This window comes from Vombatus ursinus, unplaced genomic scaffold (genome assembly GCF_900497805.2).
Source record: "Vombatus ursinus unplaced genomic scaffold, bare-nosed wombat genome assembly UNPS02000580.1, whole genome shotgun sequence".
NCBI classification, from domain to species: Eukaryota; Metazoa; Chordata; class Mammalia; order Diprotodontia; family Vombatidae; genus Vombatus; species Vombatus ursinus.
Window position 1 is genome coordinate 2,362,184 of NW_020940358.1, and position 26,482 is coordinate 2,388,665.

The following is a 26,482-nucleotide window of genomic DNA, read 5'->3' on the forward strand; positions in this document are numbered from 1 at the left end:
GAGTGCTCAAAATGGGCAGACCTCCTATAGAAGAGGGGCCCTCAGTTATTTTGGAAGGTACCTAGGGATTCTAGGAGGTAAAAGGGAGGAGAAGTGAATTCCAGGAATGGAGGAGACAATCTGTGTCCAAGGGAGGAGATAGGAGATTGAGAACAGCAAGAGGGCCTTTTGACTGGAAGGGAGAATACAAGAGGGGGAGCATCTGGAAAGATAGGTTGTTGTCAGATTATGAAGGGCTCTAAACACTAAACAGAAGTCTATCTTAGAGCAACAAGAGGGAAACTGGAGAGTGACATGGTCAAACCTGTTCTTTGGGAATATGAATTCTGTAGCTGTGTGGGGGATGGATTGGAGACAGGGAGAGACAGCGAAGGGAGTCTTAAGTGAGGGATGAGGATCAGAAGTAGGGTGCTGGTTATGGGAGTGAAGAGGAGTAGGTAGATGGGGGAGGAGAATAAACAGGGCTTGGCATCTGGGTATAAAATGTGATTATTCAGAAAGCATTTATTAAAGGCCTAATAGGTTCCAAGCACTGTGCTTTTACAAAAGGTAAAAGGAAGCATCCCTGGACTTAAAGTGCTTACATTCTAAGCAGGGCTGAGTGAGTGACTGAAAGGAAGGTAGAAGCCTATTCGGAATATAAGGGAGTTAGGAGGAAGGACTTAGGGGAGAGATAATAAATTCTATTTTCATCCACTCAAATTTGAGACACCTGTGAGACTTTCAGGTAGAGACGGTGATGTGGTCTCACAGGTCAAGAGAGAGATGGGGGCTTGATCTAGGATTCATTTGCATAGAGATAGCTTAAACCCATGGGAGTAGATCTCAGTGTATAGAGAGGAGGGCCCAGGATAGAACTCTGGGCTACAGCAGTGGGCTGTGGCTAGACATGGGTAAAGATCCTGCAAAGGAATGGTCTGACAGGTAGGAGGAGAACCCAGAGACAGAAGTGTCATGAAAACCAAGGGAAGATAGAAATTAGTATAGAGAAATCAAGAAAGATGGTCTTTTCTAGGGATTTGGTTATGAAGAAAGATATTGGATGCAATTTGACGGAATGGTAAAGTGAAAGGTTTTTTTTTTTGTTTTTTTTTTTAAAGAATATGTGAGGTCTGGTCAAGTTTGTAGGCAAAGGAAACTTTCTTGAAGATGAGGAGACTGTGGAGTTGAGAATTAGGGAGGGGAGATGATTGACAGGACAAGTCCTTGGAATGAATGGCATTGATCAAGGGCACAGAAAGGCATTGGCCTCGATAAGGATGACTTCTTCAGGAGTGGAGGAAAGAAGAAAATGAGATGAAGAACTGGAGAGGATTTGAGTGCAGACGTGTGAAGAGAGAGCTGAGCTGGAAACGAATGGGGGTGGTAAAGACAGCGTAAGAAAAGAAGGTTTGGGATAAAAGCTGTGAATAGTATTTAGGGAATGGTCATGGAATATTGCTGGGCAGCAGAAGTGGTCAGGAAGTGGGGTAACTCTTTTCTCTATGGGGTCCAGGCTCAGCTATAGGGGCAGAAACCGACCCAGCCCATAATGCCTTTTGAACAGAATCCAAAACATGGAGGACACAAATGATAGAGGGCAGGGCAAATGGATTACTGGGAATATGGCACAGGGATGAATACAGCAGGGAGGGGGCAGGAATGGGCCGTCTTCCCCCTGGCACCTGCAAGATTCCCCCTAGTCCATCACCTAGGTGGTGATGGTGGCTTTCAGAGTGCTACCCCTAGGACACTCTGGCCCGGGCTCACCAGCTCTCTTCCTGTCAGGCTTTGAACAGGGGACTCTTATTTTGATGTTGGCTCCAGGGCCTATCTGAGCCTTGGCCAGATGGGGGCAGCAGCCACCTTTGGCTTGAAGGGCTGAACTCGAGCCAGGGTGGGAGCCTCCTCCCCTCTTTGTCCTCCTTCTGTTCCTCCTTAGCTCCCTTGTCGGCCCAGTGGTGGTGGCTTTAGCTGCTGTTAAGCCTTGAGTACCCGAGCCCCCGCCCCCGTCCCCTTCCGCACTGTGCCTGGCCAACACTCGGGGCCTGGGATCCTCCTAGCAGCATGGAGTCTGCACGTCAGCTGCACCATGGACTCCAGCGGGTCTCAGGCCATGGTTAACACGGAAACGGTGCAGACTGACATGAACACCACTGTAGAGTTTCACTATGGGGATGGATTGCAGGCCTTCTCAGCCGGAACTGTGGCTAGCAACTTTAGCATAAGTGGGGCTGGGAACCCTGGACTCTCCTGGAGCATAAGGGAAACCCTAACCCAGAACTCAACCTTGCTCAGTGTAGACATTCTGAGTATCCCAGAAACTTGGGCGGGTGTAGTGATGAAAGGCTTAAAACACTCCCCCCCCATACCCCCCTCAAACCTGTCTTCCTCCCTCTCTCAGAGCTCTTTTCCATATACACACCTTGAACTGTTCATGGATCACACCTCATCGGCTCTGCTACCCTCTACCTCCAATTTCACATCTAGACATAAAACGACTCAAATATACTGCATCATACGAACATGCCATACACGCTTATCTGTGTGTGCTTCACGGACCCACACAAATACCACCTCTTCCACGACCGTTCCCTGATCTTCCACCCCTACATAAGACGATGCTCCCTTTGCTTGGGGATCTCCAGCTTCCACCTCAGCCAGCCTGACTTTTTCTCTATATGGCTCCCTATGAGTGTGAGCTGGGCTCGGCTCCTCTCCCATCCCCCTCGCGGACCACAGTGGCCAGGTGGGAGGCACAGAAGGTATTTGCCCGAGCCCAAACGAAGAAGCAAGGTTGTTTCCTGGCGCTGGTACTTTGGCCAGGAGAGGGCTCCCGGGCTTAGACAGAGGCGTTGCGGGCGGAGGGGGCAGCTCGGCTGTCACCGGGGGAGGGCAGCAGAGGACACTGGGCGAGGTGGGGGGGGGGTCGGAATCCCGGGGGCTACCAAAGGAGTCACCAACAGGCGGGGGCAAAAGGTGGAGAGTGCGAGGCGAGAATTTCATTCATTCATTCACTGAGCACGGAGTGGGCGCGGGCTATGTCCTGAATCCTGTGAGGGGCGCTGGGGACGCAAACAAAAACTACCCCATCCTGCCTTTATCTGCAGAGGGCGGCAGGGAGCTGCGATGTGGCCCGATTACCAGCTGGGGCGAGAGGAGGCGGCGGAGGGCAACCCGGCGACTCCTCCTAGTCTCTGCGGGGCTGAAGGAAGGAAGCACAAGGTGGTGTTTGTCGGGGAAGAGCCCTGGGCCGGGGTGGGGGGTCGGGAATCTAGGGGGTGAGTTGTGATTCCACCCTTATTCCCTGGTTTTTGGCAGGAGCCACTTAGGGCCTCAGTTTTTCCATCAGTACGATGGGGATGACCGTTCCCTGGCTAGGTAGCGAGTGCGCCTGGAGATGTTTTGTGGTCAGGAGCCTGGGGGCTCGTGGACCTCCCCTTCCTGGAGCTTCGGGTAGGGACTCTCCCGGGAGTTACTTGCACAGCTTGGAGGCCCAGGATGTGTCACGCCTCGCTCCATGCCCAACCTCTCGTTCCCCGCCGTGAAAATAGTTTCATGGGAGAGTCAGTAAACAAGCGTTTATTAACTTTTCGCTCGCAAGCTTGAGCGCCCTCACTGTCCTGAGCTGGGAGAGAGCTTTCGTAACCTTAAGTCCAGTCAGAGCCTCCCAGGTTCCCTCTAGCGCCAGTGACGCACTTCGTTCTGGAGTGCGGCGAAGTCACGTGGCGCTCCAGCTGTGCGGAAAAGCGGGTTTGGGCGCCGCCATAAAAGCCGCGTCAACTGCGCATGCGCACGTCGGCTCCCCGTCGTAAGACGCCTCCCTTCATTTCCTCAGTCATCGGGGACGAACGGTTGCGGAGAGGGGCGGGGGTCTCGGTGTGCGTCTGGCAGCGTGAGGCGGGGCTTATGGACCAGAGGCGGGGCGCCGTGGGGGCGGGGCCTGTGTGCGCGAGGCGGGACCTGTGTGCGCGAGGCGGGACGGGGGCGGGGCCGCAGTCGGGGCACCCGGGCCATGGCCGCCGCGGATTCTGAGGTGGGTGAGTGAGGGAGGGAGGGAGGGAGGAAAGGACGGGCGGAGGGACCACGGGCGGGCTGGGGCCGCGGGGCCGTTGGCGGCTAAGCGAGGCGGGGGCGGGGCGCGGCGCGGCCTCTTCTGGCTTAGGCCTGGCCCGGGGACCGCCGCCAACGGCCCTGCTGCTCCTCCCCCGGGCCTGGCCGGATCGGCCCGCGCCGGGCCGCTTTGTGTGTGTGTGCGTGCGAGTGTGCGTGCGTGTGTGTGTTCGCGCGTGCCCGCAGGGCTGGGGCTAAGGGGGGGGCGGGGAACGAGGAAAGACGACGAGGACGGTCGCTGCTCCCGCGCCGCCCCTCATCCGGTAGCTCACCAGAGGAGTTGAGGGCCGGGCTGGGCGCGCGGACGGGCACCCCTCCCCCGCTCGTCGCCAGGCTGGCCCTCGTTGCCCGCGAGGCAGGCTGGGGAAGATGTCCTGGCTTGGCTTCCCCCTCCCCCATACTTTCTCCCCTAGGCCAAGGGTCTCCCCTCCCCTCCTCTCCCACTCCCACCCATCCCATTCTCTCTCCTCCCCATCCCAACCTTCCCCTCCCCCACTCCGCCCCATTCCACCCCATCCCATCCCACCCCATCCCACCCCATCCCACCCCATCCCAACCCATCCCACCCCATCCCACCCCATCTCACCCCATCTCACCCCATCTCCTTCTCCTCTCCTCTCCTGTCCTCTCACCCCATTCCTTCCCATCTCATTCCATCTAGGCCTGGTACACACAAGTCCTGATGTACTGCCAGAAAGGAAAGTTAAAAGTAAATTCTAGAACAGAGGCGGACATCTGTGTGTCTGAAAGAGCTCCTGGGCTTTGGGATGTGGGAGGCAGCTTCAGGGTTAGGCCTAGCATAGAAAGGACTGAGAATCTTAAAGACAAAAGAGTAGGGAGGCAGGCAGTAGGGAGGAGATGGGGTCGGTTGATGGGAACAGTTGGACTCATTCCCTAATACACTCAAGACAAGCTTGAAACTGAAGGGAAACTTAGGTGAGAGAATGGAGACTTAACTCTAGTTTCCTTGAGTTGTATTTCCTTGTGTTGACCTTTCATTTGTGTAATGGGACGTTTAGCATCACTTTTAATGAATAGGTGGATGTAAGTCTAATTACACTTCGTGGAGACAATACTTTTACTTTTTGAGGACTAAGGAAAGCAAGATTGCACCATTCCTCAACTTTTACCTGGAGATAAAATTAAACTGATTACAATCTAGTCAGAAGACAAACTTGTCTTCCTCTTTTGCCTGTTCTTACAAGTATGGAAGTGGTTTTTTTTTTTAAACATATAGAGCTAGCAAAATTAAGGTTTTTATTAAGGCCTCATCACTAGGGCATAGAATATTGATGGTTTGTTAAGTATGTGCTGTAGCTTTTGAAAATTATCAGTGTTCATTTCAGGGGAAAAGCTAGCGATTTTATACAGCCTTGAAAGTGGCCTACCCATCTATATCCAGGGATCTTTTTTGAAACTTGACCTTAAAGGTCAGATTGTTAGGTGTTAGAAGTTAGGTGTTGATAGTCTGGTGTATGGAATTAACTATGTAAGTCCCTCTACAAGTGCTTCCATAGTCTTATTTGAATGATATTAATCTTTTCTATGGGACAAAGGGGCACCTAGAGAATTACTTCCCAGTGCAGGCTTCTAGAGGCATCATGTAATAGAAAGAGCCCTAGATTTGGAGTCAGAAGACCACAATTTGAATCCTGATTTCCTGAATCTTGTTAGTTGTGTTTAGTCAATTAACCTTTCTGTGCCTCAATGTCATTATCTGTAAAATTGTCATAATACTTGCACTATGGAGACTGTACTTAATATATTTTATAACATTATATAATTATGAATCCATAGACATTTCCCACCTGTCTTCTGCAGCCATACCACCAAAGAATTATCTAGTGCCATAGGTTACCAAATCCTACCATGTTGGTTCATTTTCTTTGGTCTGGACTTCTGATTTCATCTCTGGGGAACACTCTGGTGGAGATTACCTGTACTAATGAAGGTCATCAATTTTTCTGAAATTCATAGTTTGATGGAATTACCTGGTGCACACTGAGGCTTACACACGCTCAGGTAGCCAGTAAGTATCTAGAGCTGGACTTTAGCCCAGGTCTTCCTGACTCCAAGGCCCACTCTTTATCTGTTAAGGTAACCACACTGTCTTTCCTCTGTGTGTGTGTGTATATATAATATATATGTAATATACATATATTATATATATTTGTTGAACAATTTAATTCTCCAGTATATTCTTAATCACGTATAATAATGGCTAGTTAAATGCTTAACATAGTAAGGCTAGTACATTGCTTTGCATCTAGTAGACACTTAATATTTTTGACTGTAGAATAATATAAAGGAATAAGGTGTATCTAAAACAAAATTGAAGGTTGTCTTTGTTAGACATTGCAAGGTCAGTACTGTTGTACTGGTTTTTTGAAAAATGGTTGTTTAGAATTCCGTAAACTTTTCTTCATGTACCATAATCAATGGAGCAAAAATTGCTTAAAGTTATAGTCTCTGTCAGAAGTTGATTGACTGGCTTTGAGAACCTGGGTAAATCACTTAACCTTTCAGTACCTCAGCCCCAGATAACTCTTTAAGACCGTAAATTGTAGAACATTTTCCTCTTGGCTTTGGTAGAGGCAGTTTCATCAGAGGGAGTGCCCTACACTTATAAAATGATAAGCCTTAACCAGAAAACAAAACATTATTATTATTTTTTTTTTGCTGAGGCAGTCAGGGTTAAGTGACTTGCCCAGGATCACACAGCTAGTAAAGGTCAAGGCCGGATTTGAACTTGGGTCCTCCTGACTCTGAGGCCAAAGCTGTATCCACTGCACCACCTAGCTGCCACTCAAAAAACAAAACAAAAGCAAAAAATAAAGGGGCAGGAAGAGGAGAGAGCTCTGTTATTGTGAACACACTACTTATTTGGGACAGAACCCACAGAATACAACTACTAGAATCAGATTCTTAGAGTGGGAAGGGATCTTTTAAATAGTCACATAGTTCATTATCTACTAGGATATAGTAAACCCTCCAGGTGCTTTCCCCTCCCCCCCAACTCTTTGATAAGTTGTTATTTAAGTTCTGTTTCATATATCCAGTGATAGAGAACTTGTGAGGTGGCTGTTTCTGTTCAGTTTTTGGATGGCTCTGATTGTTATGCTGAACTGAAATCTACTATTCTGTAGTTTTTATTAGTTGTGTCCTCTGTAGCCACACAGATTATTTAATCCATGCATATGGCAGCCCTTTAAATATTTGAAACCTACTATCGTGTCTATTATAGACCTCTCGGTTAAACATTCCCAGTTTAAAAAAAAAGACCTTCCTCCTATGACATTATTTCATATACACTTGCTGTCCTGGTCACTCTTCCATGGACTTGATTGAGTTTGTCAGTACTCTTAAGGTGTAGTGCCTAGAATTCAGTATATTCAAGATTGGTCTGATTTTTATAGTGTTCAGTGAGACTATTGCCTCCCCTATACTTTTATTAATATAGCCTAAGATTACTTTAGTTTTTTTGGTTATCACATGCCTCTGAAGATTCATAAGCAGTAAATTAATACAGCAATGATAATTTTCACATCAACTGATGTTAAGCTAAGTCTCTCTTATTTTGTGCTCTCTGAAGTTGATTTTTGAAAATTTTGTTGCAGGACTTTACGTTTATTCTTATTAGATTTCATTTGTTAGATTCGTCTTACTGTTCTAGTCTGATGAGGTCTTTTTGGATCCTGCCTTCCAACATAGTAGCTATCTCTTACAGCTTTGTATCATCTGAAGACTTGGCAATGTATTGGATATGGAGAGGAGGTAAGGGAGAAGGAAGAGTTGAGGGATGACTTTGAGGTTCTTTTCTGAGTGACTGAGTATTTTTCACAAGCTTTAGTTCATTCTGTCTCCTTCAGACAGTTGTGAAGAAAGTATTTGATAAAACTAGCCTTCCCAACACCATTTTCACAGATTTCAGTCATGCTTTGGTTATATATATGCTCTTCCATTTTTTCTTGTCTTTTTTAGTTCTGAGCTTTTTTGAGAGCTCATGACTATTATTTCTTTGAATTTCTTGAGTTCTTAGACATGTTTGACTATGTCTGGCATTTCCTTTCTGACTTTCATGGTCACCTGTTGCTAGATTCTTATTACTTCTATTTCACCAACCAGTCCTTCCCTGTTGGTCATAATTGCTGTAGATTGAGAGTATCACTTCCCCTAGTTATGTTCTCTATATTCTGAGAAAGGAAATTGTTGGCAAGGTATCTTAGGAATTTATCAGATATCTCCAGACTCCAGAATGAGACTTCTAGCAGATGTCAGGATAATTGAAGATCTCCATAACCATGTAACTTTACTTTTATGCTAGTTTTGTAATCTATATTTGGGAAGTATTATCCATATCTTCCATCTGTGCAAGACAGTCTATGATATACTCCAATAATAACACTTGTTTTTTCCACTCCTTTTATCTTCATGCACTTACTTCCTACCATGCTTCCCATCTCAGGTTGTGGATTTCCCTGTGTGTGCGTTCTCTGTCTTTGACATGCAGTGCTACTCTTTTGCCCCTTCTACCAGATCTGTTTCTTTTGTGTAAAATATTTATATTATGATATTCTTTCTATAAGTTCTTTACCACCAAATCTGTGATATTATTGCCTCCATTTGTTAAAATATTAAATTTGTTTTGATTATTGTACATTGGTTTGTAAGGATGTATTGATCTTGTTCTTGTCAGTAATTTTGTCCTTTGAGTTGCTGAACATCTTCTGTACTACTTTTTTTTTTTGTGAGGGCAATTGGGGCTCAGTGACTTTCCCAGAGTCACACTGCTAGTGAGTGTTTTGCGTCTGAGGCCAGATCTGAGCTCAGGTCGTCCTGACTCCAGGGCCGATGCTCTATCCACTGCACCACCTAATTGCCCCTCTACTACTTTTTTTCATGCCTTTCTGTACCTATGGTGCTGGCTTCTTTTCTCTTTGTTTTTTCAGTTTATAGCCTCCTAATCATATTGGCACATACTCAGTTTTCATGGTCTTAACCATATTTCCAGCCTTCTAGCTATGTCTTTGATCCTCTGATCCTCCTTTTGCTTCAAGAGTTACAACTTTTAATTGGAAGAAGACTTGAAAACAGCACCTATCCCCAGAAGGCCTTTAATTTTACTGTCCAGGACTTCATGATCTCTACAAATACTATAAAAGCCTATTTTGACATACCTTTTTTTTTTTCAACATCACCTATGTTTCCCACAAAGATTAGTATTTTAAAGGCCTCCAGGATTGTAGGCAAACTTTTTTTTCTGTTTTGGTGAGGCAGTCAGGGTTAAGTGACTTGCCCAGCGTCATACAGCCAGTAAGTGTGAAGTGTCTGAAGCTGGATTTGAACTCAGGTCCTCCTGACTCCAAGACTGGAGCTCTGTCCATGGCACCACTTAGCTGCCCTAAAAAGCTATTTTGGTTGTTTCATTTGTTTCCACATATATCAGCAGATGTGGATGATGTCTAACAGTCCTAGTGAAATTCATTTTGTCTCAGAGGCCATAGGATGTTAATACTGTATTCATTGACCATGTCAGTTCTACGTATGGGTCCCTCTTTGCTGGTCAACAAGGGGTTATTTATCATGATTTACTTTTTTTGTGTGTGAGGTAATTGGGGTTAAGTGACTTGCCGGGGGTCACACAGCTGGTAAGTGTCAAGTGTCTGAGGCTGGATTTGAACTCAGGTCCTCTTGACTTCCAAGGCTGGAGCTCTATCTGCTGCTCCACCTAGCTGCCACCACAATTTACTTATTTTTTTCTTAGCTTCAGGTGCAGGTTTTCTCGTAGGTGGTGATGCCTATGGATCATTATTCTGTATTACAAAGGACAGGGTTCAGATCCATTTTCTACAGAAGAGCCTAAAAGTTCGCATCTAAAAGTTCCCCTTTTTCCTCTTTAATGTGTTCTTCCACTTGCCTAGTAATTCAAATGAATGAATGTTTAGAAAGTTCCTACTATGTGTAAGGCTAGATAAGCTAGGTGCACTAGGTGCTGAGGAAACAAAGACAAACGTGAATGTTCTGCTTCCTCATCTCTGCCTGTCAGAATGCCTTGTGCCTTCTAAAGTTCAGCTTAAGTATCACCTTCTTAAAGTAGAGAGCCTTTCCTGATTTCTCCCTCCCAGCTGTTAGTCCCCATCTCTGCACAAGTTATATTGTATTTACCTCATGTATATTTACTCAAATACTTTGTTTCTTTTGATAGAAGTAAGTTCATGGGCAGGGAATTGTTTTTGGTCTTTTTATGCCTAGTAGCTAGCACAATGCCTGGAACATAGTAATTGCTTAATGAATGTATATTGATTGCTTGAAATGATCCCTGCCCTAAAGAGCTTATATTGTATCTTCTTGACACTGGTTTTGATAACTGTCTGTTTCAGAATCTATATTTTTACTTCCTTTATGGATTATTTGTCTTTTTGTATCATAAAACAGGTTTGTATTTAGAACTTTGGTCGATCTCTGATTTCATGAATAGTAGGCACTTTCTACAGCAATCATATCCTATCTTATCAAGACTTTTGTATTCTGTGTGAATCTTGTTCATATCTTCCCATAGGTCCTCCACGGGAGCCTGCATTCAATATACTGGGGGCTTTTTTCTAGACCAGGAGTTCTTAACCTAGGGGGTATAAACTTGATTTTAAAAAAAGTGATAACTATATTCCAGTATAATAGTTTCTTTTGCAATCCTTTACATTTTATGCATTTAAAAAACATTATTCTGAATAAGGGTATGTAGATTTCATCAGGCTGCCAAATAGGTTTAAGGCACACAAAAAAGGTTAAGAATCTCTATTTTAGACCTTTTCACATTGTGTGGAGATATCACTAAAGCACATGGACAGTCCATCAGTTATCTTTTGTTCTCATAGCATGGCTAACCAAACTCTTTCACAGTCATGAAAAGGATATATAACGATATCCTTTACACCGCTTCTCCCATGTCATTCTTTCTTGGTATTATTCTACAACCTATTCATACCCACAAAGCACTTCTCCATTGACCTTCTGATGACCTCTGATTTAAATCTTTGAAAACTGGTATTCTATAAGTGGAGCTATGTAGCATCACCAGTAGAATGTGGATGTTAAAAAGATGGGTTACTGTTTCAGTGAAGAATTTTGGGGTGATTAAAAGCATTATCCAATTTTCCAAATGTAATTCACTCTGTTTTGTGAATTTAATTCTAGGTCTAATTTGTTATTCATCTATAGTCTCTATTGTTTACATACACACACACACACACACACACACTTCTCTCTGGGGGCTAGCTGCTCAGACTAAAGATGAGACATTTTTCATCCATTTGTCTTTTCTTGTGTAGATGGTTATACTGAAATCTGATGGATATTTAACTCATTTTGGAGGCTCTGCAGAGTTTTAGAACTTAATGAAAGCAGCACAATATCATTTGTAAACAGAAGGAGTTGGAAAATTTGACTTTCTTTTCAGCTGTGTGTTGGACATTATCTATGACAGTGGCAGATATCTAGGCAAGCATTGTTTTTTTTAATCAGAGGATTATTAAAGGTATATCTCATTATGTGATTTTAATAGATGGGAGACTTCTTATAAAAATCCTTTAAAATCTATCCAATCAAAATTTTTAAAAATATAGTCAATAAATAAGCTTATTGGGATCTTCAGTCACTATACCTTTGAGTAAGTTATATGAAGGTATAGGTGTGGTCTGTTTCTGAAAGCTATGTTTTCTTCTCAAACTCATCAAGGATGCCCTTGTCACTGGTGGAGAAAACAGTTAATAGAAATTTAAACATTTTTTTCCCATGTTTTGGCTATTATCCTCCAGTTTCAGTTTTGAATGTTTTGAGGATGAACAGGTTTAGTTGAGTCTCTCAGTGAGTTCTCTGTAAACTTTTTCTCCCTCAGTCAGTCACCTATTATTTATTAAGCACGTACTGTGTACTAGGCTTTGTGCTAGAGATACAAGTAAAAAGAATGAAACAATCCAATTACATGTGTAAATATATACAACATAAACAGATACAAATTAATAAATACAGATATATAGAAAGTAGTTAAATCCAAAGGGGTTTAAGAGGGAGGATACTATCAGTTGGGGGTGTCAAGAAAGGCTTCATGCAGAAGGATAATGCTTACCTTTATCTTAAAGAACAGAGGGACTTTATGAGGTGGGAGTAAGGAGGTAATGCAGTCTAGGCATATAGGATAACCATTTCATAGACAGATGAGACAGGAGATGGAGTGTTTTGTATGAGGCAGAGAGAAGGCTAGTTTGGCTGGATTGAAGAGTGTGAGAGGAAGAGTGATGCCCATTGAGGGTAGAAAAATAGGTTAGGGCCATGTTGTACAGGGATTTAAAAGCATGTATAAGGGTATAAACATAGACATTTATATTTGATCCTAGAAGCAATAGGAAGCTACTGGAGTTGATTGAGTAGTGGAGTCATGTGGTCTGTGCTTAAAGAGAATTACTTTGGCAGAGAAAGGATCAGGAAACTATTGCAGGAATCTAGGTAAGAGGTAATGAGGACTTGAACTTAGGTCATAGCCTTTTCATTGAAGTCATTGAGTATTAAAGTATTGATTGATTTAATTTGTAGTGTCTTACTGAGTTCTTTGTTGAATTTTTCTACTTCCTCATCCTCTGCTGCAAATGTTGGTGCATAAACTGAAATTATCTTCATGGTTATCTTTTTGAAACTTCTTTTCAACGGTTCCACAATAGGAAGTGATCGGATGGCCCGCAGAATTGTTTCCTATTGCCTTTGGATGCACAATAAAACCTACTCTGCTAATTCCTATATTTGCTTTTCCCGGGGAAACCAGTGAGTCATCCTTCTAGTAGCGTCAATTTCGTTTTGTTATGGTTTCATTTATAGTGAGATTGTTAATATTGATATGATTCAGTTACTCCAATAATATAACTCACTGGGTCCTGGACAAAGATCATACATTTAGAGTACCAACACTTAAGTTAGTGTTTATAATTGGTTAAAAATCTGTGATTGTCAGTACATTTTGTTTCCTTCTCCTTACCTGTTAACTGTAGCCTCAGAAGTAGAAATGAGAGCGATAGGACTGTGGGTCATTTTGTATTTTTCTTTGTTTTTTTGGATTGTTATGGCCAAATAATGCATTACCCAGTGACAGGCCTCCTGGTCAGAGTTCTCTTTGTACTTAGGCTGGTGAAAAGCAGACAAAGTTTGTTGCTAAGACCATGCTTAAAATCTTATTAGGATTCTGTAATCTTTCAGAGTTTACATGTACTTAAGGGTAGCCTTCAACAAGCTAGGGTCACCTTTATACCATGATGAGGTATTAGAGTAAAACTTGCTTTATTTAAAGTACATTGTTTTTATGGGTTCATCTTTTAGAAAAACTCTTGCTTAGAAAAAGCACAGTTTGTGATAAAAATAGCTGTTTAGGCATTATGTTATTTATCATTGATTGTGGGTTAGTAGAACTAGTACTGGATTAGGAAATCAGAAAACCTAGGCTCAACATATAGTAGACTTTGTCACTCTGGAGAAGTCACTTAAAATCTCTGAGCCTTGTTTAGTCAAATCACTTAACAAGCTTTAAGTGCCTACTATGTGACAAGTACTGTGAAAAGACAAAGATAGTAGTGAAACAGTTCCTGCTTTCAAGGACCTTTCATTCTAATAGGGATACTTTCAAACAGTAAGCAGTGGATTGTCAAATAATCAATAGTTAATAAGCATTTGTTAAGTGCTTATTGTGTGCCAAGCTATACTAAGCAGGAGCATGAAATCTGTTCACAGATAAGTAAATATAAGAAATATACTAAATAATCCCAGTCTATCAAAAATAATCCCCACCTGATGATTTGGGGAGGTGCACTAACAACTGAGGGACTCAGGAAAGGTCTGTTGAAGTAGGATGCACTAGAGGTGAGCCTTGAGTGGAGTTAAGAGCACCCATGTCTATTATTTCTTTGAAACTTTTGAAGTTGTAGATGTGTCTATGTCTAGCATTTCCCTCCTTGACTATCATGGTTGCCTCTTGCAAAGTTCTTACTGCTTTTACTTCATCAACCAGTCTCCTTTTGTGGGTCACAATTACTGTAGGTTCAGAGTAGCACTTCCTCTACTTGTGTTTTACCTTTCCAGCCTTACATATTACTCTATTTCATGTACTCTGTGGTTAAGCCAAACTTGCCTTCTTACTGTTTCTTACACAAGACACTCTATTCCTCTGACTTTGCTAGTTTGTCTGACCTTCTTTCACCTGCTTGGAATGTTTTCCTTTTTTACTTATGTCTCTTAGAATCCCTAATTTCCTTCAAAGCTCAACTCAAACATTTCTTATATGAGACTTTCCTGATCTTCCCTGCTGATAGTGACTTCTGCTTTCCCCATTACCATGTATTTATTTTGAATACATTCATATATGTACATGTTACCTTCTTTTATTGAATGTAAGCTTCTTGAGGGCAAAGGACTGCTTCATTTTTTGTCTTTGTATTTCTGGAGAGGGGTGTGTGTGTGTGTGTGTGTGTGTGTGTGTGTGTGTGTGTGTGTAGACAGTAGACATTGTAGATGAATAATGAATTAGGCCTAGAATTAATTGACAAAGAACAGGCTGGATTACATTTGGAAAATTGGATAGTGCTTTTAATAATCCCAAAATTCCTCACTGAAACAGTAACCCATTTTTCTTTGGATTCAGGATCATGTCATTAAAAGAGGAAAAAGTCTCTCACAAATTATCATGCTAATTTATGGTTTTTTTTTTTAAATTTTTAATGGGGCAGTAGGGTTAAGTGACTTGCCCAGGGTCACATAGCTAGTTAAGTGTTATGTGTCTGAGGTCGGATTTGAACTCAAGTCCTCCTGACTCCAAGTCCGGAGCTCTGTCCACTGCCCCACCTAGCTGCCCCCTATCATGTTATCTAATGCTAAAAACCTTATAACATATAGGGTTAGTAGGATTTTAAAAAATATAAAAAGTATCTAAAACCAAAAGCTACTATTACATTCAGTGGAAAAACATTAGAAGCTTTCCCAGTCAATTCAGTGATAAAGTAAGGTTGCCTTCTCTGATGTTATTTGACATAGTTTTAGAAATGCTAGGAATAGCAATAAGACAAGATAAAGAAATCAAAGGCATAAAAATAGACAAGGGAGAAAACTATCCCTGTTTTCTCATGAGTTGAAGGCTAAGTTATAGAATCCTGGGGAATCAGCAAAGGAGTTAATTGAGACAATATCTTCAGTAAAGTAGCAGTTACAAAATAAACCCACAAGCATCAATAGCATTTTTGTATAAAAAGGGAAATTCCATTCAAAATAACAACAAAATGCATAAACTGTTTAGAGGTCACTCTAACAAACCACACTGAGTATCTGTGTAGTATATTTACAAAATAGTCCTTAAACAAATGTGTATCTCTTTTGCCTTTCTTTGTATCCCCAACCTAGTGCCTGACATAGTAGATTCTTAATAAATTCTTAATGACTTGACTATGTTTATAGCTAGCATTTATATAGCACTTTAAAGTTTGGAAAGTGCTTTGCATATGTTATCTCATTTGATCTCCCAGCAACCTTATGATGTAGTTGTTATCATTATTTCCATTCACAGATGAGGACACTGAGACCGAGAAAGGTTAAATCAGTTAATGATGACTTTCCCAGTGGGGTCAGACAGCTAGGAAGGGTCTGAGGGGAGATAAAAAACAACTTAAATAATTGGAATGTTATTTAATGTTTATGACTAGAACATGCTGCTATAATGAAGTGGCAGTGCCATTGAAATTAATTTATAGCTTTAATGCTATTCACTCTTAACTACCAAGATATTATGTAGAGCTAGACAAAATAATATTTATTTAGAAGAATAAAGACAAAATTAATGAATTTTGGTTGATTTTGAGAGTCATAGAATGAATGGTATATTTTCATTGGATTAGCTGTGATTGAAGATAAACTGTGATGGGACTCACAAATGGCTGCTGTTTATATGCACTTAGAAATAAAACTCTTTTTGGTGGTACACTGTCTTATAAGCTTCTTCCCAGTAGTAAAAAAAAAATGAAATTCAGTAAGTAATGTAAACATTAGTCACTTTTTCTTATCTTTGCCTACCTCTTGCCCCTTTCTTTCTCTCTGGTAATTTGTGTCCTAACTTTAATTTCTTTTTTTTTTTTTTTCTTTTTTGGCTAGGCAGTGGGGTTAAGTGACTTGCCCAGGGTCACACAGCTAGTAAGTGTTATGTACCTGAGGCCAGATCTGAACTCAGGTCCTCCTGAATCCAGGGCCAGTGCTCTATCCACTGTGCCACCTAGCTGCCCCCAACCTCAATTTCTGACTGTGTTCTGCTTCTTCCATGAACAGACCTATCCTATTAGTCATATCATTGATTATTGTTTTTTTGTGAATGTTGAGCCAGGTCTAAGGTAAGGAAACAAAACTGCTTCGTTTTAATGTATGGATGAGTTCTTTTTTCCCAGTGCCTAGAAAGACAGTGGACTTTGTTGCTATAGAAGATTATTTGCAGAGCAGAGAGGTATATTGCTCAGATGCCTTTTAGCTTGTGAAAAAGGCATAGCAGTCTCCAGAGTAGCTGAGTAGAACATCTCTTTTCTGCTCTGGGGAGGTGGAGCAGAAAAGGAACCTGCTGTTCTGGTTAGGATGCATCCTACTATTCCTTAGTGAAGTGTTACTTCTAATGGGGTATTGTCCATTTTTAGTCCATAAGCATGAATATGAACCTAGTAGAGGGACTGTTTTATATTATGAGAGAGGAGAGGGAGAGAATGTAAACTACTCTTGAGGTGGTTGCTTGCTAGACTCATCTACTTTCCATTATGAAATTTGTAGAATTGTTTGTCTTGTGTGACAATATTTAGTAGACTGTAAGTGGTCAAAAATTGACTTGAAAACTATAGGTAGACTTTAATTACTTTAGATAATCCAAAAGAAAGTCCCTGTAATGCCATATCCCCTTTGGTAAAACTTAGCATTTTAGAGCTGTGAGGTATCTGAAGGACTACTTGGGATGGCTCAATGGGAGTAGTTCAGTAGAATTTGAAAGCAGTGACTTGCCATTTTTATTTTGTTTTACTCTCTACTGACAGCTCTATATTTAAGATAAGTTGAGCCATTCCATCTTCTTTCTCCATGTATTTTTTTTATTTTGGGTGAGGCAGTTGGGGTTAAGTGACTTGCCCAGAGTCACAGAGCTAGTGAGTATTATGTGTCTGAGGTCGGATTTGAATTCAGGTCCTCCTGACTCCAAGGTCAGTGCTCTATCCACTTTGCCACCTAGCTGCCCCTCTGCCATGTATTCTCACTGACCATCCTTCCCCCCCATCCCTGGAATGAATTCCTTACTCGTTTTGGCATCTCAGATTCCTTGCATTCCACCAGTGTTCAGCCTTGGTGCTACCTCCTCCTTAGCCTTTGATTTCTGTAGTTGTTACTCTCAATATCCTTAAATTGCCATGTCTTATTTATGTGTGGGAATTTCCTAGAAGTATAGGGACTTTTTGTCTTTTTAGTTATAAAATCACAAGAGTATAGATTTAGAACTGGAAGGGAGGTCGTCTAACCAACTCTCTTCTTTTACAGATGAGGAGATTGAGTCTCAGATGCATGAAGTGACTTGTCCAAGGTCACACAGATATCAGACCTATGATTCAGAACGAGGTCCTCTAGTTTCCATACTGAGAGTCCAACCTCCTAAAGAAATCATACATCCAGACCCGCTAAATCCCTCCAAAATAATCACCAAAACTCAACTTTTGTGTTTCATTTTTAAGAAGTCTTTAAATCTTTAAAAACAAGAAAAAATAATATCCAGAAAATCAAGGTAATGAGGAGAGGTAGAATTAAGTAAGGTGTGTCTTGTTGTTGAATCATTTTTTAGTCATGTCCACCTCTCCCATGATCCCATTTGGGATTTTCTTGGCAAAGATACTGGAGTTGTTTGCCCTTTCCTTCTCCAGCTCATTTTACAGATGAGGAAACTGAGGCAAACCCATGGTCACATAGCTAGTAAAGTATCTGAGGCCAGATTTGAATTTAGGAAGATGAGACTTCCTTGCTTCAATCTGGCCACTCTATTCACTGTGCTAGCTAGAGTGAATAATGACTTAAAAGAATTGTTTTGATCTTTTTATTGGCACCTGTAAGCATTCTAAGTCTATAAAAGCAATCTATGGTGAATGTTAGTAGAAACATATTGCTTCTTAGGGCCTTAATTTGCAGTAATAAAAAAGTTTAAAAGGTTATTGTCAGAATAAGTATACAGATTTGAGGAAATCATTGGCAGGAAATAATTAGATTATTTAGCTGTAGAAGCAACTGGGAAGACATGAGTCAGTATACAGAAATGAGGCCCAACTTTATGTAGTAAAATGCTTACCATTTGCTTTTGGGTAATGTTGCAGGGATATGGTGTGTGGCTTTGAACAGGGAACTAGGTGTACTTTAAGTATGCTAGTAAGATTTTACTTCGTTTAACTCAACAAATATGTTTGGAGAACTCACTATATGAAGAGTACTGTGTTAGGATTGAGGGATAAACGACACAAACAAGGTCTTTAGTGTGAAAAAGAAATGGTTAATTTAGTGGATAGTCTAGAAAATGTCAGTAAGAATGATTAATGAATCAGATCATTATTCAGTTTGATGGTTGTGTGTTAATATGCCCAACTTCAAGTGATGATTCAGAAGAACTAGAATAACAGTAATAGTGTCAATAATTTATATTGCAGTTTACAAAGCACTTTTTTTGGGGTTAAGTGACTTGCCCAGGATTACATAGCTAGTAAGTGTCAAGTGTGTGAGGCTGGATTTGAATTCAGGTTCTCCTGACTCCAAGGTCAGAGTTGTATCCACTGTGCCACCTAGCTTCCCCGACAATACACTTTCTTCACTATTACAATGGAAAGAAACTTGGACATCAGTTCATCCAAAATGAGAGGATTGGATCAATGAGCTTCATTGAAAGGACATTTAGTTTAACCCCCTCATTTTACATGTAAGGAAATTGAGACCCAGAGAAGTAAGACAACCATTCTCAGGTTCGCACCGTTAATAAGTACCAAAGCTAGAATTTGAATGTAAGTCTTTCTGATTCTAGATCCAGCACTATTTTTTTTTCTTACTGTATATCACCGGCTTAAATATTCTATTTTTTAAGATACAGTTCCAATGCTGTCCCCTATTTAAAACCTTCTCTAATTCACCTTATATGACTTCCCTATCCCTTACAGAAATGAATGATTTCTCCCTTCTTTGAACTCTTGTAGCACTTTGTACTCCTCTTACACACTTATGTTCTATATTATAATTATTTCTACAGAGTTACTATAATTACAAAAATATCATGGTAGCATAGTAAGTCTATGAAGCATTTGGACAGCAACATTATATTATAAGCAAGTGCTTTTATTTTAGTTTAACATTTACAAAGGAGTGTTTACTTCAAAGCTAAAACAAGAGCAAACATACAAACACTGACCCTCAACTGTAGGGGTGTAATCCTTCTATACTACTTCAATCTCTGGGGAGGGGGGGGAGTAGAGATTAGGTTCACGGTTTAACTCAGGCTTTCATAGCATTAGTCCCACCAAGTTCCAAGTCCTCAGTGCTGTGATTTGTTCTCCCCCCCCCCCCCCCGACTGGTCCCAATAACCTGCCTGTAATCCTGGAGTCACAGGATCCCCATGGCTCAAGATATACTAGGTTGGGAATTTTGCTGCCAGTACCTAGAATTGGAAAGGACAAACAAAACAGACTAAATCACCAAAACCTGTTTCTTGGGATCATGTGGTCAGGGAGAGAGGAAAGTTAGTCAGTCCACAAGCATTTATTGAAGTGTTTACTAATAGTGTGCTAAGAAAGCACTGGGAATACAAATTCAGAGATGGGGAGGGGAAGCTTAAATTCTAATGGGAGAAAACCACACATGAAAAGGGAGATGAAAAGGGAGGAGGAGTAGGTATGCAGGTAGGAGCATGGTGGCTAAGACTAGTGAAGTGTAGCAGGTTTGAGGCCCCTCCCCAAAATAGAGCTTCCTAGAAGAACTCACTACTGGTAAAAAGGGCTCACAAGAGCAGAGAGTTAGGAGGCAGATGAGTTTTGTGGGGGTAGTTACCCCTGCCTTTCCATGCTTACTAGTACCACTTCCAAATCAGTAAGCCCTTCACCCCTGGACTTGGCATGAAAAGAGAGAGTGACAAGTGCTTTTGAGATATAATTTCACTTACATATAGTTGAATCTTGATTGATATCACCTATCTGGTACACTAATCTTTTAGACTAATCTTTTTTTACTTACCATTTTCAAAAAGTTTCCATTGGTAAGTACAAATAGACAAATATATAAACAAGAAAATAAGAAAAATGAACAATGAAACAAGGATGGAAAATGGTAGTGTGATTAAATTCTGTTATTTGCTGATTATTAGTCTCCCAAGCTAAAATGTACATATTAATTTTAAACTAGTCAGTCATTTTTTCTGTGACATCATTTGAACATTTCCTTTTTTTCTTTTTTTGTTTTGTACTTAATAATCAAATATTTGCATTTCCATATACACAGGACAGAAAAAATAGCATATTTTTGAATGAAACCACAAATCTACATTATGCACAGTCAGCATTTTTACACAAGAACATTATAAATTCAATGTTTGATAAAAAACTATCCTGCTTGTGTGTCTCCCTTCAAACTTCCTTCTGTTTTCTTCTTTGCATCAAAAAAATACAAGGACTCTCATTTCTTTTTCCTTCTTGGCAGCCCTATTCTTGGTCTTCCCTTCTCCCCCCCCCCCCCCCAAATTAAACAACAACAAAGCCTACTATGTAACAAATAAGCACAGTTGAACAAAACAATCGTACTTGCCACATGTCAAAATGTATGTCTCAATGTGTCTCTTAAGTCTTCCATTTCATTGTTAGGTTGTAGTAAACCTGCTTGATCCCTAGTCCTCTAATTAAGTGGTTGGTCACTCACTACATGCATTGATCTGAGTTAAGTCCCACAGTTGTCCTTTTTTTATAATGTTGCAGTTTTTGTACAAATTGGCCTCCTAATTCAGCTCAGTGAACTCTGCTTCAGTTCATATAACTCTTCAGAGATTTCTCTGAATCTGTCCCTTTGACTATTTTCTACTGCTCAGTAATATTTCATTACTTTATATAGTAATAATAATAATAACAGTACTATCTAACATTTGTTATATAGTGCTTACTATGTGCCAGGTATTGTGTTAAGTGCTTTACAATTATTATCCTAATTGATTCTCATAATAACCCTGGGAAATAGGTGCTATTATTATCCCATTTTACAGATGAAGTTACTGAAGAAAACTGAGGTGATATGATTTGCCCAGGTCAGATAGTTAGTAGCATCTGAGATTGGGTTTGAACTCAGCTCTTTCTGACTACAGACCCAGTGCTCTATCCACTGTGCCACCTAGTTGCCTCTTGCATACCAAGATTTGTTTCTCCCTTCTCTAAAATGCTGGATACTCTTTTCCACTTTGACCTTATAGAGAAGAAGTTCATAGGTATTTAATATAAATTTGTTGCTGCTATTATTGTTTTTAATTATGTAGTTGTACTCGGTGAATTTATTCTTTTGCATCCTTCTTCACTCTGCATTATTGCAAAAAATCACAGAATTTGAAAGTTGGAAGGGAATTTAAGGAACAATTAATGGTTCAGGTAGGTATCAGTAAAATGGACTGAGAGATAAGGAAACTACATTGTGTTTGAGGCGTGATAGACAATGCAATTGAAAGAAATCCCCTCTATACCATACTTCTGCTTAAAGATCTCTGAAAATAGAGAACCAGGCCCCTTTTGAGGGAACAAATTTTACCTTCATGCCGCTCTAATTGTTAGGAAGTTTTTGTAGACATAAAAACTCAGTTTGCCTTGTACCTATTTGCAACTTGTGCCTATTATTCTTTCTTTTCTCTGAGGCACGTAGACTGAACTAATCCCTCTTTTAGTACACAACCTTTCTAGTGCTTAGGCTGTACTCTAAGCCAGACCTTCTAGACTAGACATCCCCAGTTTTTGGAGACAGTTTACATCTGGTCTGGATTCAAGGGTCTTCACCATTCTGGTTGGCTCTCTCTGGACTTTCCCCAGTTTAGCTGTATTTTTCTAATCTGTGGTGACCAGAGCTGAACACACTGCCTTAGATGTGGTCTGACCAGCAGAGAATTTGGTGTCACTTTCCTATTCCTCAGGAGCTTAGGCTATATTAGCTTTTTGGGCTGTAGTTTCACCCTATTGACTCAAATTGAGTTGTCCACTAAAACCCCTATTAGGAGTGGGGGGGAACCTGCAGCCTGGAGGCCACATGTGGCCTTCTCGGTCCTCAAATGTAGCCCTTTGACTGAATCCAAACTTCAGAGAACTAATCCCCTTATCAAAGGGATGCACCCAAGGACCTAGAAGGCCACATCTGACCTGGAGGCTGAAGGTTTCCCACCCCTAGATCTTTTTGGATAAACTTTTTAAACCATGCTTATGAAATTGATTTCTTGAAACATAAAATGTGAGGTCTTACATTTAGTTTAAAGAAACCAAAAGAAATATAGTGCTGGCATGGAGTAAAAAATTAATGAATGCTTGCTGATTTGTTGACAAAATAATTTCAGTGTAAGGTGTTGAGGAGCAGTTAGGTGGCAGAGTGGGTAGAATACTGGGCCTGGAGTTAGGAAGACTTATCTTCCTGAGTTTGAATCTGGCCTCAGGCACTAGCTGGGTGATCCTGGGCAAGTCATTTATCCCTGTTTGACTCAGTTTCTTCATCAATAGCAATACAATCAATAAAGGGGATTCTTGAGCCATATCAGATCTCACTTCCCGTTTTTAACCTCAGCATTTCAGGATATATTATTTTGGGGTATGTACAAATATTAATAATTAGAGTTATTTAGAAGTAGAAAGGGATGTCTTGGGAGGTAGTGGCTTCCCCCTTACAGGAGATCCAGTGAGGATAACCACTCATTGGCTGTGTCTCCATGTTTCCAGTCACTTAGGTTGCAACCTTGAAGTCATCCTTGGTTCATCTCTCTCTTCAGCCCTCATTCAATCAAATGCTGAGTCTTGTGATCTTGTCCCCTTCTCTCCACTTTCACAACCTGCTACTTGAGGTCAGGTTCATTTCTCACCTGGAATATTGCAGTATTCCCTTAATTAGCTTCCCTGATTGTGACCTTTATCCTCTTCAGTCCATTGTCTCATTCACCTGCTCAGTGATATTACTGATTCATAGGAAATGATCAGATGAGGAGCTGACCTTTTCACTTCTTTACCCAGAAATCTTCAATGTTCCCTGCTGCCTCTGTAATAAAATACAAACTCCTCAGCCTGTCATTTAAAGTCTTTCATAATAGGATCCCAACCACTTTTCCATTATAATTTTATATATTTCTCCAATATCATTTCATGTCATCATTATACATTACTTCTCTCTCTGTTTTAGTCAAACTGGCCTACTAGCTGTTACTTGTATATGACGTTCCATCTGTGCCTCTTGTATGCTCTTCCTTTTATTTTTTAGTAATATTTTATTTTTTTCCCAATTATATATAAAGGCAATTTTTAAAATTTTGAGTTCTGAATTTTCTCACTCTCTTCTTTAGCGCCCCCTTACCAAGACAGTAAGCAATTTGATATAGGTTATACATGTTCAATCATACAAAACATAATACCATACTAGTCATGTTGTGAAAGAAGACACAGATCCAAAGATATAAAAAAAACACCACCAAAAAAATAAAGTGAAAAACGGTATGCTTCAATCTGCATTCAGACTCCATCAGTTCCTTCTCTGGAGGTAGATAGCATTTTTCATCATGAGTCCTTTGGAATTGTCTTCGATCATACCTAAGTCATTCACAGTTGGTCATCATATAGTATTGCTGTTACTGTGTACAGTGTTCTTCGGGTTCTGCTTACTTCACTTTGCATTATTTCATCCAAGTCTTTCCAGGTTTTTCAGAAACCTGCCTGCTCGTCATTTTTTACAGCACAGTAGTATTCCATTACAATCAAATGCCACAACTTGTTCAGCCATTCTCTAACTGATGGGCAGCCCCTCACTTTCTAATACTTTGTCACTACAAAAAGAGTTGCTATAAATAGTTTTGTTCAAATCATTTCTTTTTCCTTTTTTAAAAATTTCTTTGGGATATAGAGCTAGTAGTGATATTGCTGGATCAAAAAATAGGCACAATTTTATAGCCCTTTGGGTGTAGCTCCAAATTGTTCTCCAGAATGGTTGAATGAGTTCACAGGTCCATCAAGGCTGTGCTCTCCCTTCTTACCTCTAATTTATAGAATCCCTTGCTTTCATTGATCAAGAGCCACTTGATAACTGAGACCTTTGCTGATCTACCAAACCTGTTAGTATTCTCTACCTTTTTAGATATCTTTGTGTATGTTTTGTATTTACTTACAAAGATATAAAAAGAGATATGCTTTAATCCTCCAGGTAGAATGTAAGCTCCATAAGGGCAGACTTTTATTTTTGCCTTTGTATATCCAGGGATTAACAGAGTGTGTTGAATGTAGAAGATACTTGATTAACTTTAATGTAATTGAGTACTCAGTGTTGAGGGACTGTGGGAAGATAAGCAGACTTCAATTGGTAGAACTGTGAACTTGTTGACTTCTTCTGAAGACATTTGAAATGATTGAGAAAAAGGCACTAACTGTTCTTACTTTTTGACCTGGCAGTTTTACTTCTGGATTTGGGGATCTGAAAGAAGTCAAGTAAACAATCCCATGTATGCCCAAATATTAATAGCAGCACTTTTTGTAGCATCAGAAATTGGAAAGAGAGTCCTCATTGATTAGGGAAATAGAAGAACAATCTATAGTAAATGAATGTCATAGAATGTTTTTACTATTAGAAAAGACAAGTATGAGGAGTCAAGAGAAATCTAGGAAGTGGCAGTTAGAGGGTAGAGTGAATAATATTAGACTTGGAGTTAGAAGATCTGAGTTCAAGTTTTGACTCAGACATTCGCTGCTGAATTTCTTCAAGTCACTTAATTTCTCTCAACCTCATTTTCCTAATATATCTAATGGAGATAATAATAGGCAACTAGATGGTATAGTGGATAGAGCACTGGGCCTGGAGTCAAGAAGACCTGAGTTCAAATCTAGCCTCAGATACTTACCACATGCCCGTGGGCTCTTAATCTCTGCCTTTCTCAGTTTTTGAAACCATAAAATGAGGATAATAATAGCACTGACCTCCCAGGATGGTTGTGAAGATCAAATGAGTTAATAGTTGCAAAAGTGTTTGGCACATAGTAGGAGCTCAGTAAATGCTTCTTTCCTTCCATTTTCTTCTTTTCCCTTCCTCCTTTAGAGAGTTGGTGTGAGGATCAAATTAGATAACATCTAAATATTACAAAGTGATACGGAATGAGGAAAGTAGAGAGATTGACAAACCACATGAACTATTCTACAGTATTATAAATGAAGACACTCAAGACATCTGAATTTAAAAAAAATTTTTATTAAAACTAAACCTTTTAGGTATTAAAATACAATAACCATATAAATGCCACTCTAAAGATAACATTTTCAGCAAATAGATTGGCTGAATGGATAGGGACTTTTGAATATGTCTGGAAATGGGATTTCCAACAGAATTTATATTCACATCAGATTATAATAATATTCCCTAAAATGTGGTTTTACTTGTATCAGTTGCATGCATACACACACACATGCACACACACACAGACATATACACATACACATACATACACACATATACCTATATAATCCTTATGTATGTATATCACAAAATCGTAGATTTGGAGCTGGAAGGATCTTAGAGGCTATTTAATTCAATCCCTTCATTTTACAGATGAGATAACTGAGGCCCAGAATGATTTAGGAACTTGCCTGAAGACAACACTGGTAGTGTCATAGGAATGATTTGAACTGAAGACCTCTAATTCCAGAGCCAGTGCTATTTTTGCTGTTTACTGGTGAAATATCAGTTTATCCAAGCATTAGTTTACTTTGAGTTTGGCCTAGGGCATACAGTTTCATACAGAACAAGAGGAAATAAGTTTGTTCTATGATATGAGATATTCAGGTTAGATATAAAAAATTTTCTTTTAGTCCGTGTTGTAGGAAAATTATCTCCTTTGTAAGGTGAGGGAATGGTTATTAAATGACTTCTTATGGTCTTTTTTCAAGCTCGATGATTCTGTATTTTAGGTTAATGACTCAATCTTTCCCAGAATAAAAAGCCCACACAAAACCTTGCACAAACACCCTTAGCAAAACAAGCTTATTAAAACCTGCTTGAGGAGGAAAGCTTGACTGTGATCTCTTTCAGAGCAAGGGTCTTTTTTTGTCTGTGCCTTTTTATTATTTATTT

General features: G+C 40.4%; 1 protein-coding gene across 3 annotated transcripts in view; it reads left to right on the forward strand.

Moving 5' to 3' along the window:
• Positions 1–3,968: 3,968 nt before the first annotated feature.
• The window catches only part of EHMT1 (euchromatic histone lysine methyltransferase 1), a 293,851-nt gene continuing 271,337 nt past the window's right edge, over positions 3,969–26,482 (forward strand). The window contains exon 1 of one of the 3 annotated variants that reach the window (XM_027849525.1): positions 3,969–4,015. In XM_027849525.1, the coding sequence (XP_027705326.1) occupies positions 3,995–4,015 (21 nt within the window). In that variant the 5' untranslated portion in view covers positions 3,969–3,994. Of the gene's footprint in view, positions 4,020–26,482 lie in introns of all 3 variants that reach the window. The other 2 variants (XM_027849531.1, XM_027849548.1) reach the window with 2 other exon arrangements.